This window comes from Peromyscus californicus, unplaced genomic scaffold, assembly GCF_007827085.1.
Source record: "Peromyscus californicus insignis strain IS unplaced genomic scaffold, ASM782708v3 Scaffold_18__1_contigs__length_77618521, whole genome shotgun sequence".
Lineage (NCBI taxonomy): Eukaryota > Metazoa > Chordata > Mammalia > Rodentia > Cricetidae > Peromyscus > Peromyscus californicus.
The window spans coordinates 71,424,911-71,439,259 of NW_026294480.1; the positions used below are offsets into that span (position 1 = coordinate 71,424,911).

The following is a 14,349-nucleotide window of genomic DNA, read 5'->3' on the forward strand; positions in this document are numbered from 1 at the left end:
GGGGGGGCTAGTAACACAACAAGCTTTGACCTTAATCGCTTTTAAAGAGGAGTTAGAACAAATTTGCATAAGCAACAATTCAAAACATGCTTTATAATTACAGAGATATGCAGATGTGCATAAAGATAAGGAAATAAATTCAAAGACAAAAATCTCCAAGAAACCAAATATTTTTACTCTTCCCAAGTTTAGCCTAGTATAATCCCTCAAGGCTGAAATGGTCCAGATAGGATCTTGCTCAGAAGCCTCAGTAAACAGCATCTAAAAACCTTCCCACAAGCATTAGACACACTTATTTTCCACTCAAAAGGGCTTAAACTACATCATTATGACTTTGGGGCATAAGTTATTGATTCTTTCCCACATCCTTCTAGGAGATTTGAGGAATCTGATCGCATTTTCCAGTGGTAAATAGTGTGTGCTCAGCACTTTGCATGTACTATCCCTTACTTCATCTTTCTAATAGCTGTGTATGTATGCATAAGGAGACAGAGACTGCAAATGCTGTTACTTTCCAAGTTGGTCCTCCTCATGGAACATGACTATGAGTGAAATTCATTTATACACACACTCCACCATATTAACTTGAGGAGGATGAGTTTGCAGGAAGTAGAAATTAATGGGATGATGGGACAGCCAGTGTCATTACTATTCTAAATGACAACTGAGGCATTTGGGGAAAGAAAATGATAGAAGATAGAATATATAACTTCTAGATTTGGTTTTGACACAAGCTTGATTTTGTATTTGGGGCCAATAATAATATTTACAAGCTTTGTTTTCCTCATTCCAGCTACCCAGTCTGCTCCTACATCCTCCTAACTCAAGGCACATGTCCCTTGTATACTTTCATCCTGAAAACTAGAAGATACATGATAATGGTTTGAATATAAAATAAACGTTTCTCTTACTCATTTGGTGCCGCCTTGTTAGAATCTATGATTGAAAACAGTAAATGTCATCCCATCGTTTTCAGTGATATGTCCTTAGTGGCTAGCCTGATCGCTGATATTTACTAAGTACTTGGTAAATATTAGTCAAGTGAATGAACAAGAAAGCACACACAGACAAAGCAAAACAGACCACAGTCTTCCTCGATTGTGGTCTTTTTCTCCACTCATTGTGTTTTTGAATCAGTAGTCCCCTCCCACATATACACACAGTTGAGATGGAGCCTGGCCCTCCCATCTATTAGGTGCTCATATATAAAAACTGTCAAAATTCATGAAAGCCCAGACACATTTATTTCTTTACCCTCATCATGAATTTGTTCATGTGGGAGGTGGTTTGGATGAGAGTGTGTTTTTTCAGAGGCGTATTTACAGACACTCTCAGAAGATTGTAACAAAGTTTAAGGCAGAAGAGAGTAGGGAAAAGAAAAAGGCCTTTGAACTAAATAGTTCCTCACATTCCCAGAGTTTTAAAAATACCCCAGATTTCTTGAGTAACTGAAATAATGGAATATTTTAGCTAAAAAAAAGAAAAATCCAACTCAACCTGTTTTTATTAAACTGGTCTTCACCTTCGTTACTGAGTGACTCTTGTCTGTCTACACCAGCAAAGTTTGTGTCTTGTACCGTTAACCCAGAGGCTGCTTACACCAGCAGAGTGTGTGTCTTGTACCGTTAACCCAGAGGCTGCTTACACCAGCAGAGTGTGTGTCTTGTACCGTTAACCCAGAGGCTGCTTACACCAGCAGAGTGTGTGTCTTGTACCGTTAACCCAGAGGCTGCTCATGTTGCTTTCTTCTCTAGTCCGTGAACTTCTGGTACGTGCTGGTGATGAGTGATGAACACACCGAGAGGCGATACCTGCTCTTTTGCCTTCTGAGCTGGGGGCTGCCATCTTTCGTGGTGATTCTCCTCATAGTTATCCTGAGAGGAATCTATCATCAGAACATGCCACAGATCTATGGACTCATTCATGGTGACTTGTGAGTACATCCAGGCAACACGCTGCTGCTGTCTTAGGTTTTTTTTTTAACTTTCACTGGTAGCTTTACTGGTAGATGGTGGACATGGCCTGAAAGAGGGTTATGAGTGCGGGCATTTTGGGAGATCTTTGCTTTCCTGGTGCACTTTCTGAAGCTGTCCTTTATAAACTCATTGCCTCTAGAGTAGCAAAGTTTTCTCTGGTGAGAGGTATTAAGTAGCCGGCAGTAGATTATATTTTAGCCTAACAGTTTATCCAAATTAGACAAATAGTAATATGTGACAAATCAAATCACTGTGAAAATTTTGATAGTGAATCAATGGAAAATTCTGGCATAAAGCTCACATGGAAAGGATAAAGCCCATTTAGTTTCTTCTCAGATGGAGTTTTCCATTTTCCTTTGAAGTAGACAGTGTTTATCAGTACCATCTTGGTTTCTCCATCTACCAGACCCTTCAGGTAACAGGTTTGACATTTCAACTGCACAGAACACAACACATTTTTAGATTTTACAATAAAAATATTTGCAATTGTAATTTCTTGAATCAAGTATCTACCAGACTCAACATTAAACTATGCAAAGGTCTTACTCTTTGAGCTAAAAAAAAAATCTTCTCTTGGTTTACTTAAAACAACAATATATCTGGTATGAATTCACAGAAGGTTTACAAACAGCAAAGTAAACTGTAGAAGTACTGCATTTAAAGTATATATTTTTTATCATATTTGGAAACATTTTCTCTTCTTTTTATATTGTTTTTCAAAGTTTTTCAGTGGTCTGATGTTCATTGTTGAATGGACAAATTTTAAAGTAATGATGGTGAAGTTCAAGGATGGTTTATACAGACCCATAAAAGTTTTCTATGTGGGAAGAAAAGAACAAAAGTCCTGAATTCTGCCTCTGGTTTGAGTCTTAATCTAGGAATTAATCTTTTTTTCTAGCTTCTTCAGTACATTCAGGGAAGTCTGCTGCCTCTGTCTGTGGAATAATTTTACTTACAGAGTTGTCTGTATTTATTTAAAACAAGCAAAAACCAATCAGTATATAAGCATATATTGAATAAGGGATGGTGTGATGCATTATAGATTCCAACAAAAGCAGGGAGACATGGACAGATTAAGAGGTGAGATGGCTGGGGAGGGTGCAGGTCCAGGGGACAGCTGTACCTTCGTGGGTAGTGCCCAGCCCTACCCTCCAGCCCCAACTCCATCGGCCCTTCACGTTAAAGACCCTGAACAAGAACAAAAGTATAGCTTGGGGAATAGAGGAGAATAGCAGTTACGTCATTGGGGAAAATGGTTACATCACTGTCCTGATCTGTTGTCTTCACATGGAACATCTTCAACAGGACGGGAGAGGCTGACAGAGCAGAAGAGGCAGCAGGCCAGCCTTACAAGGCCCCTTGCAATGCTGACTCCACTCTTGGGAACTGGGGGGAGGTTTTTGAAATTGACCTCCCTGCTGGTGTTGTAACCAGCCCTTCTAGTTACCAGCTTCACGCACTTCCTTGAATCTAGCAGACTTCTCTCCAAACAGCCTGTTCGCACTTTCCAATACTAGTCTCCCGAGCACGTGTCGGTTGTAGGCTGAGAGTATAGACGGGTGGGTGGATGGACTTTGTCTCTTGTTTGTGCTCTAACAGAAAGAAGAGGTTCTCACTTTAGAACACAGCTCTACTATCCAAGGAATCCTGAAGCAATAACACTTTCTCAACACAATATAGTGTTGCACTCATTCATGGTTTTCTAGTTTAGAGTTGTTAAGAAGAACAAAGAAAAATTCTGCTGTTGAATGTTTACAAGGGCATTAGAGAGTAGTGGGGACCATCACCCCATAGATGCCTAAATACCAAAGACATTATCAGAACAAGGAGAGGATTTATAAAGCACATGGCAACAAGGTGATGTCTTTCCTAGACATTCTTGTTAACATTCTTTAATCTTAAAATCAAATACTTTTACAGAGAGAGAGAGAGACAGACAGAGAGACAGAGAGACAGAGAGACAGAGAGAGAGACAGAGACATCCACACAGAGAAACACACACACACACACACACACACACACACACACACACACACACACACACACACATGCATGACTTGTTTCTGAACCTGATATATTACTTACTGCTTTGAAGACTACTCAGCCCCTTTTATTGACAAAACCACAAAACAAACCCTTTGTGATTATAAAGCTTAACTAGCTCCCTTACTCTAATGAAAATGAGAGAAAAAGTAAAATTCTAAAAGAAATAGCCTACTTGCAAGCTTATGAGAATGATATTACTCATTTATCATATAAGTTTCTGTGAAAATACCAGTTACTTTGTGGATATGGAAGTGTTTGAAAGATGAAACACAATATATGCAGAAGTCATTGCAAGGTCATTGTTGCTTCTGAACAGTTAAATAATTAATGAGTACTTGTCATTGATTTACAAAATTCGTTCGACACATGCACAGCCATGACACAAATGTGATGGCATACTTAGCCAAAGGCTAGCCATGTGACACATGTTCAAACACACAGGCACACACTGGCATGCTATTTGTATTTATAGTCATATGTGTCTTCTTATTGAGTCAAGAAGAACCTCTCATACTGATTACTTTATGGTATTGTGTTTTGTTTATGTAAATTCTAGAAGATGGCAATCAGTGTCACTTCAAAATAAGAATGCACATATTTTACTGTTAAATTTTGAATGGCTAGTAAATTTTTTAAGTTTCTGCATCATTCTTTGTTGAACACAAATGAATCATGAGTCAAGAGCTGGCAGCTGGTGGCCTGTGGCTGGTAGCTGGTGGCAGCTCCTTTCTTTTGTGAACTCTGGCAGGACAGGGCTTGTTTAGGGGAAGTTTTAATAAGTAATGACATATCTTCTCAGCCTTGATGAGTGGGAGCCCACGAGAAGCTCTTTTGCTGCTTCTAAAAGGATTGTCCCAGAAGTAAGAGCTACACAAGAATGCCCACATGAACTTACTCTCAAAAAGCTTTCCTCCTCAAAAAATGTCTGTCAGCAGCTAACTTGTAGTAAGTGAAAAGTACACTAACTTCTAGCTGGCTTTGATACTACAGAATTAGTAGACCCACAGTGGCTAACCTTAATATTGTAATTCCTTTTCTCCCTAATTCACATACTACTTTCCTCTTTGTTACCCGAGGAACTCAAAATTCAGAGAATTCTGTTTTCCCATAGAACTCCAGTCCTTATGTAAGGGTAGAAATTAGTTCTTATTAGTATGAAAGCATTGGAAACCTGCATCATCATATCAAACATGCCCTCTTGAGGTCTCTACGTAGAAACTGTGGTGCGTGACATGCTTAGCAGTTACCCACTGAATGGTGGTGGCTTGGCAATTATACATGTCTTTCTTGCTTGCGAGATCTTTTCCCCCCGCTTTTTTTTTAATTAAGAAATTTTCTATTCACTTTACATACCAACCACAGATGCCTTCTTCCCTCTTCCCAGCCTTCCCCCCCAACCCAGCCCCCATCCCCACATTTTCCAAATCAAGTTCTCCCATGGGGAGTCAGCAGAGCCTGGTACACTCAACTGAGGCAGGTCCAAGCTCCTCCCCCTGCACCAAGGCTGTGCAAGGTGTCACACCCTAGGCACTGGGTTCCAAAAGGCCCACCCATGCACCAGGGACAGATCCCAATCCCCCTTCCTGGGGGCTCCCCAAACATTTGGAGCTAAACAACTGTCTCCCGTATCCAGAGGGCCTAGTCTAGTCCTATGGGGGCTCCATAGCTATCAATCCACAGTTCATGGGTTTCCACCAGTGTGGCTGGTCATCCCTGCATGTGTTCCCAGCATGATCTTGATGTCTCCTGCCCACAGAATCCCTTCGAGATCTTTGTAATTAAATCTTTAATGCTTTAGTATGTGAAAACTGCTGATTTTCTAATATTTTGTAGAACTGAAGGTCATGTTGATTTTGTAAAATGGGAGGTTTGATGTCGTCTTCCTTAGGATGTTGGAAAACAGTGCATGTGGAACTATCCACACCTAAGATTTTCTTAGCATGAAGGCTTTTAATTAAAGTTGCATTTAAAAAAAACTCACTATTCATAGTTTCTCTTTCTAGTTTTTTTTAGAATTTTGTAAATTGTCATATCTCTGTGAATTTTCCATCTAATTTAGCTAATGTTTATAAGCTCCCAGAAATCTATCCTTTCCATTTTTGATATTGATAGGTAATGTATGTATTTGTGTAGTAATGTACTGGTTAGTAACACACATTGATTAAGGATAGCCCAAACCAATTTTTTTACTAAATAATTTAGAAGTGAAATTTTAATGAAGGATGATATGGTGAATAACTGAAAATATCAGTATTCTCTGACTAGGTTTGTTTGCATATCTTCAGAATCATTCTTAACTACTATTGTGATTATTTTTATCTTCTGTGATAACCCCCTGTGGTTGGCTTTCTTTCTTTTTTTTTTTTTTTTAGCCTAAAGCTAATGCCTCTATATCATACTTTCAGGTATCTGATAAGTGTATTTTTCAGAGAGATGCAAAGCTATCCATTATCTAGAATTTTAAAAAAATGAACCCTTAGACACAAACAGAAAAACAAACAAAAAGAAACATAAATCAAGTCTATGCGGAGATTTTTTTTTCCACTCAGAGCAACCAGAATGGCCATCATTAAGAAAGCAATCAGAACAAATGTTGCTGAGACTATGAGAGAAAAGGAACACTTTTGCATTGTCACTGGAAATATGAATTAGTTCAGTAACAATGAAAGTTAGTTTGGAGGTTTCTCAAAACTTAAGGGTAGAATTACCGTGCTATCTGGTTAGCACACTCCTGTGAATCTTCCAGAAGGAGTTGATGTCAGACGAGGGAGCGGCAACGGCATGCCTGTATTATTACTGCCCTGTTCGCAGCAGACAAATCATAGGAGCAAGCCAAGTGCCTCTCAGCAGGTGAACAGATGAAGCACATGTGCTATCTAGGCAGAATGGAACGTTAGCCATCTCTAAAGAATGAGTCATGTTATTTCCAGAGAAACATATAGAAGTAGGGATGATCATTTTCAGTGCAAGCCTGATGCAGACAGGCAGGAGTCATGTGTTTGCTCTCACAGTAGAAGCTAGTGATGAAGGGATCCTAAGGTAGAATGGAGACGATTGGAAGAGCAGAAAGAAATGAAGAGAAGGGGGTGGCAGTGAGGGAGTGGGGGTAAAATATGGTGAAAATACATTATATCTATCTGCAAGAATATCATAATGAAACCCATTAGTTTGCACAACTAATATATATACCAGTAAGACTCCATCCTCAAGAGCCGTTGACCCACATGTTCTGATCAAGGTCCACTTTCCCTCAGGCAACCAGTATTTTAACCTGAAGCTGTGGCTCTTCTTGCCCACATCCTACAGTCATGAAATATTTTCCAGTTCAACTTTTAATTTCTAACCTTTTCCTAACGCATGTCATATTGGAGTCTTTATCTCCTATTGTATACTGTTGCGGCTCTTTGGCCTCTCTTTGGTGTGGCGGGCTGCCTAACACACTTCCCTATTCCTAATGCCTTCATGTTGTAATAATCTGCTAAATTGTTGGTGTTTTAATCTCAGTTGCTTTTTATAACTTTCTACGTCATGGTTCAGTAGGTCTCTTCTGCTGGGCACTGCTGCTGATCCTGTTTCTTAAATTATTTCTCCAAACCATCCCCCTTTGTTACCCTTTGCAGATGAATTTCTTCCTGTATGTTACAGTCTCTAATGTTTACAACTCTAATAACTCAAATTATTTTCCTTCACTTAGTACATCCTTATTTTTCTTCAGAGTCACAACTTAAGTATCAATTTAGTGAGAACCTATTTTCAGGGTGAAACACACCTCCTATGGTGTACACTGAGTAGACTCATATCCTTTCATGAATCTTGTGACTGTGTCAATGATACTATACTAAAAATGTTTGTGTCAGCTTTGCTACTTGAAATTCAGCCTGGACATCTGTAGCACGAATCTTAAATAGTCTTATTAATAAAATCAAACGTGAGGCCAGTTATTGGGGTGAATGCTGGAAAATCAGAGAAGCAGAACATGCCACAGCTACCTCACCTCACCAATTCCTCAGTTGATCCTGTTTTCTCAGACTGGAAGATTCTGTATACTCATCCAAATGGATCTCAGCTGAACTGCCGCTCCAAAGCCTGAAGCTTAACCACCTAAAAGCTTCTAGTTTTTGGTCCTCACGCCTTATATACCTTTCTGCTTTCTGCCTGGGATTAAAGGCTCACTTTCTGGGATTAAAGGCGTGAATCACCATGGTTGGCTGTATCCTTGAACACACAGAGATCCAGAGGGATTTCTGCCTCTGGAATGCTAGGATTAAAGGCGTGTGCTACCACTGCCTATCCTCTATGTTTAATATTGTGACTGTTCTCTTCTCTGACCCCAGATAAGTTTATTAGCGTGCACAATATTTGGGGAACACAACACCACCACAGACATCACTAACTAGCTATTTAAAACAAACATACAAGCAAGCAAACAAACTTCATATATGCTTCATATTTCTTAGTATGCTTGAACATGGTCTGCCTTAGAGAGTGATCAACATAATGGGTGTCACAATATTAAAGAAAACTGACTCTCCCTCTCCCAACAGCTATCAAATGCCAATAGCTCCTTGGCTAGCATGAAGTTTCCTGACCACCTCACCCTTTCCATGCTGATATTTGGTCTGGCTTGGCCTTGGGCAGGTCCTGTGCATGCTCTCACAATCACAGTGAGTTCGTATGTGCATCTCCCGTGCTGCGTCCAGAAAACACTGTTTGCGGCAGTCATTAACTGCCTCTGACTCCTAGAATCTCTTGGTACTCTCTTCTGTCCTGATCCCTGAGCCTTGACTAGAGGACAGGGTGGAGATGATACAGGTATTCCATTTAGGGTTGAACACTATACGGTCTTTTTCTCTGCATTTTGATCAGTTATGGGTCTCTGTAATTGAGAAGAAGCTGCTCTGGTGTGAGTCGAGAGATGAACTAATCTATGAGTATAATTATGTCGTTAAGAGTTGTTTTAGTACTATGTCCATTCAGCAGATTCTCACCTGGAGTCTGTAACCAGTACAGCCACAAGAGATTGGTTTCAATATTTCTTCCTCTAATCAGCAAGCATGTTAATAAATATCAATAATAGTAAAAATAATGCAATAGCAGTGATAAGTTGTTTTGTACTTTCAAAGTGCTTGTTTCTTCTCTTTGGTGCCAATTGACATTCAATAAATATTTACTGAGTTATGTTTACGTGCAAAGTTCCTAGAAACTCATTTCTTGATCTACTTGAGATTCTCTTAACAAATCTTAATTTTAACCTTCCCTATTTTCCTGCTCCTGAACTGAATTATCTGTCTTATAAATCATTCAGTCCTCAGAAACAATCTAATTTTTCTAGCTGTATTAGGAAAAATGTTATTAATATAGTGTATACATCTTCATGATCTAAATTAGAACTAAGTAGAAGTAATTGTTCTCTATAGGAAATACGTTATCTTCTGAGAGTGTTTTCAGTAAACTGATTAAAAGTGAGTCTTGAAAAATGCTAATAAATGCAGGGAGCCTGTTTTGCCTGTTTCTACAGATTGAAAAAGCAACTATCATCTAAGAAAAGGAATGCTGTGAGCACCTCTTCCTGCATCGCTGTGCTGAGGGATGTCCTGGCATCTTTGAGTGTGCACACACCCACATACACAAGCACACGCACACACACAAACAGGAAACTTAACTCGCACATCCCACCCATTCAGGTTCTAAAATAAAGAGGGATTTTGACTCCCAGAATGTTTTTCAGATTGTTTTTTAAAGGAGTCAAGAAGTCAACTCAAGGAAAATTGTGACTACTTTCCAAAGACACTCAGTATAAATTAGTTAACAGAGTGTGATTTCAGATACTTACTGAATTTGATTATTAGTAGCTGGTCCCTACAGAACCCTTGGGTTGGGAGCATCTAGCTTGTTTTCCTGAAGAGCAGGCACATCCGTCAAGCACAGCATGTTTCAGATCATGCAGCAAAGACCTGTAGCTTCTTGAACTACTCACTTGTAAACATGCTCAGTGTTTTGGCCTTTGTGCAACTGCAGCTCATTTCATTCTGCTAATGCTCCTGTTCCCACACCCTTTTCACAGTCCCAGTCCCTCAGCAGCGCCCTCTGCTTCCCCAGCTGCCCATCTGTCTCCCTGAGAAACATCCCAGCTCCAATCTGGGCTTATGTCCCCTGGGCTGCTCTTACTTCCTGGATCCTGCTTTTTACAAGCAGTCAACAGGAACTTGATCAAGTACCACACCCAATCTCAGGTCTGTGGAGAGCCTTCACAGCATTGTCCATTCATTCAAGCATTCACTCATTCACTCACTCACTTCATACAGTGTTCGCTCATTTTGATTGAACCCCTTTATGATATTTTGTTTATTATGAAGGTCGTGGATTCTGTATGCAAATTGTTTGCCCTTTATGTTTCTGGTTGTGAGCCTAGCCTTTAGTGACAGAGCCATCTCTCCAGCCTATTGTTTATCCTTTATGAGGTTATTTTATTTAATGTTATTGAGCTCCTGGGAATTTCTAATGATACACCTCTATCGTCTTCAATATGCATAGACTTTTCCCTCACCTGTTCTTAGTTTATTTCTCTTATATGATTTCATTGGCTAATACCTCTAGTTCACACAGGAAGAGCATAAGAGCATCCCTGCCCCATTCTTCATTTAGTAGCAATGACTAATATTTTCCACCTTAAATAAGATAATAATTTTATAATATGATATGCATGTGTTGTTCATCTAATGAATATGACTTCAAGGGGACTGAGGTATATAGTAAAATTGTGTTGTGTCTTATCTAAGTCCACACAGCAGAACTGAAATATAATTCAAATAGCTGATTCTTGGTGATCTGAATCTCTGAATTAGTCTGTATCACTGTAAAATAAAGCAAGTAAATAGAATGGAGGAATGTCTTTTAAGTGTTCTTTTGTGTTTCATTGCTAATGGATGGTGAATTTTGTGAGAGCATTTCCGTCCACGTTGAAGCCAATCGTTTGATCTGTCTCATATATATTAATGTGGTATATGATAATGTTGAATGAAACCACCTAGCATTCCAAAATACCAAAGTTCTTCTTTGTAAAATGCTTTTTACAGAAGTCAGTGTACATTCACAAGACAACACTGAAGACAGGAATTAAGAAAGTTGTCTCAGGGCTGGAGAGATAGCTCAGAGGTGAAGAGCACTAGCTGTTTTTCCAGAGGTCCTGGGTTCAATTCCCAGCAACCACATGGTGGCTCACAACCATCTATGAGATTTGGTGCCCTGTTCTGGCATGTAACATGCCAGAACACTGTATACATAATAAATAAATAAATCTTTAAAAAAAAAAAAAGAAAGTTGTCTCTTTTTCATTAAATCTTTCAGGTACTTTCTTTAGTTTGGAGACATTTAGGCTAGCAAGAATTAAAATGCCTGTGTTGTATTTCTTCGTTGTTGTATAATATCTTCTTCATGTGAGGTAGGATTATTTTTACTTATTGCTTAGTGTTTCCACACCACTGTTCTCGAGTCCTTTTGGTCTGTGGTTTTCTTTCATGGTGCTGCCTTTTTTATTTTTTGCTTTACATAACAGTGTTTTATTTGCTTTATTAAAGTAGTTGAAGTTTTCTTCTCTTCTATAGAGCATGGTTAACATTCCTCTTGGGTCTGCTACCTTTGTGGAGCCCCTTAGAATGTCTTTGTTCTTCTGTGCAGTTCACTCCCTTTAAACTTTCTAAATTAAGTAATAGAAACCATTTTGTTCATCTGTTTTTACCCAGAATCAAGTCCATTTCATGTAGATGTTGTTGATTTGAGTAGAGAACTGAGAACATCCAGTAGTCTTTTGTGAGAGGATTGCAAACAGGAAATTTCCCACAAAGTGACCCTGCCAAGAGCGACCTGGCTTAGCTAATGTCAGAACAGCATGACAAGTTCCTTGTTAACTGCTGGTAGCCATGGCTGCAAATAATGAGGGGACAGCTTTGGGCAGCTCAAAATTCATCTCGTCTATATTCTTCCAACTCCAGTTTTTGTAATTCCAAGGGTCTTTGTAATCTCTTCCTGTGCTCCTGTGGTAGTTAAAATGCTAGCATAGTGGTTCTCAACCTCTGAGTTGAGGCCCCTTTCACAGGGTCACATCAGAGATATCCTGCATATCAGATATCTACACTGCAATTCATCACAGTAGCAAAATTACAGTTGTGAAGAACAAAAAACTAAGTTTATGGTTGGGAGTCACCACAACATGAGGGACTGTGTTGAGGAGGTGCAGCATTGTAAGGAGGTTGGAACCACTGTGCTGGCATGAGAAGGCAAATGTGAGACTAACTTGAGAATGATTTAACACTCCAGGTTAGTAAATATGTATCAGCTCACTAACCTAGCATAATTACTAAAGAGAGTCTCCTGCATTTGGTCTCTGCATTAAACACTTCTTCATTGAACACTTATATTTTTTTTAACACAGAGTCTCAAGTAACCCAGCTACTGTATAGCTGAGGATAATCTTGAACTTGCAAATCCCCCTGAGTCAACTTCCTGAGTGCGGTGAATCAGGCATTTTCCCCTAATGGCTTCCCAGAACACTCTTTCCATAGGATGTCAGGCTAACTGATTCCACAATATCCTGCTTTTGGGTGAAGATTAGGTATAACTTAGCAATTATTTCATCATTCCATCTCCAAAATCCTTCTCTATAAATAGGTTCTCATGGCAGAGGTAAGCCTGAAATTTTCTCCACTTTTTAGTATGTCATACATTCAATGGGTTCATTAACTAGAACAATCATGTACTGATATGAAGGGAATTAAATGTATACTTCAGTGAGTATCTTTTGCTAAATATATATTGGGATGTGACTGTAAAATTTCCTTTATTGGGCTAAATGGCTGTGCATTGTTTAGCAGAGTTTGGGAGGTAGACATACAGAAGTCAAATACTGACCCTTCATTGTCTGTGTGTTGGAAGGTCTGCATCTGTAGAATAGGCACAGCAAACCTGTGGCATGAGCCTGTCCTATAGACTAAATGAGATGGTGCATGTTGGGGAAGTGCCTGGCACAGAGAAGAGGGTAATAGTTGAAGACTGACTGTAGAGGTCTGTGGTGTGTATCTGACATGCAGTAGTAGTTGTATGTAACTCACCAGACACAAGTTAAACACACTGGCCCTATGGGTTCCTGAAGAGTTGCTTGCTGTTTTAATTTCTCCAATTATTCTGAAACTTTAATGTCATCTTTAGCCTTTTCTTTTGCAAGGATCTTCGTCATTTGAATTGTAAACATATTCTGATGCTTCTAAAACTGAGAAGCTTCCATCATCCTGACTGCATTTCATTTTATTATCGTAAACAGAAAGGGGAAATGCTTCTAGAATTGCAGTATTTAATTCTACTGTCTGTGGGTAGGAGGTGGTGGCTGTGGCTTGATCTGCTTCTTTGATCTTCAGGTAGATTTTGTTAGGGTTCACAATATATCACCACATCTGTCTTAGTTCAGAGTGGTTGATGGAATGCCATAAAATAAGTATCTGTAAACATTGTTTTTCCACGGAATACCACTGTACTATTTTGAAATGCTTTTTATTTGTTGGACAATTTTCTGTATTATGTATTTATATTATGGTGCCCTTGTGTTTTTAAGATCAATTCGTTTATAAATTTTGATATTTCCAATTTCCCTTTATAATGTGGTAATGACTATTTATATATTTTAACTCATTGTTAATGATTACTAGAAAATACTCAAGAGGCTAACTTTATAAGTATACATGATATATATTGTGCTGTATAGTGTATATTTGTTTTACTATTGAAAATGGATATTATCAAATGTTTTTCAAAAGAATGAACCTCTTACACCCAAATCATTAGTTATGACAGAGTCTCTTTCCTCACATTGTTGTGAACTCTGCCATATTTTTAAATACTTACCATGTAATATACTTGTTATATACTACATTCATAGTTCCATAAATGTTCATGTCTTTCATTAATAGCTGTGCTTCAACAGCTGCACCGACCACGTACCAGAGACCACACTAAGTACATCTTCTTGATTATTCTTATGTAATCCTGTGAATTTGAATAACTTTGCATTGAGTTAATTAGCATTTTCATTTCTTCTTTTAATTAATTATTCAGCCCTGTACATTAATTTTTTTCAGTGTTTGGACATGTTTTTCAAATACTTGAAACCTGGAGTAATTTGAAAATTATTTGAATTCCTCTTTTGTGTTATTTTTATTATTGGGTGTAAGTTGATAGGCTGTAGTAAGATTATTTTTTTTCTTAAATTTTCACTCCTTTATTGACATACCTGTTAGAGAAACTTTACATTTTACTGTATAAGATGAGCTATCAAACT

General features: G+C 38.6%; 1 protein-coding gene across 1 annotated transcript in view; it reads left to right on the plus strand.

Moving 5' to 3' along the window:
* The window catches only part of Adgrv1 (adhesion G protein-coupled receptor V1), a 546,923-nt gene that overhangs the window by 380,856 nt on the left and 151,718 nt on the right, over positions 1-14,349 (plus strand). The window contains exon 85 of the mRNA XM_052743671.1: positions 1,755-1,933. Coding sequence (XP_052599631.1) covers positions 1,755-1,933 — 179 coding nt within the window. The remainder of the gene's footprint in view (positions 1-1,754; positions 1,934-14,349) is intronic.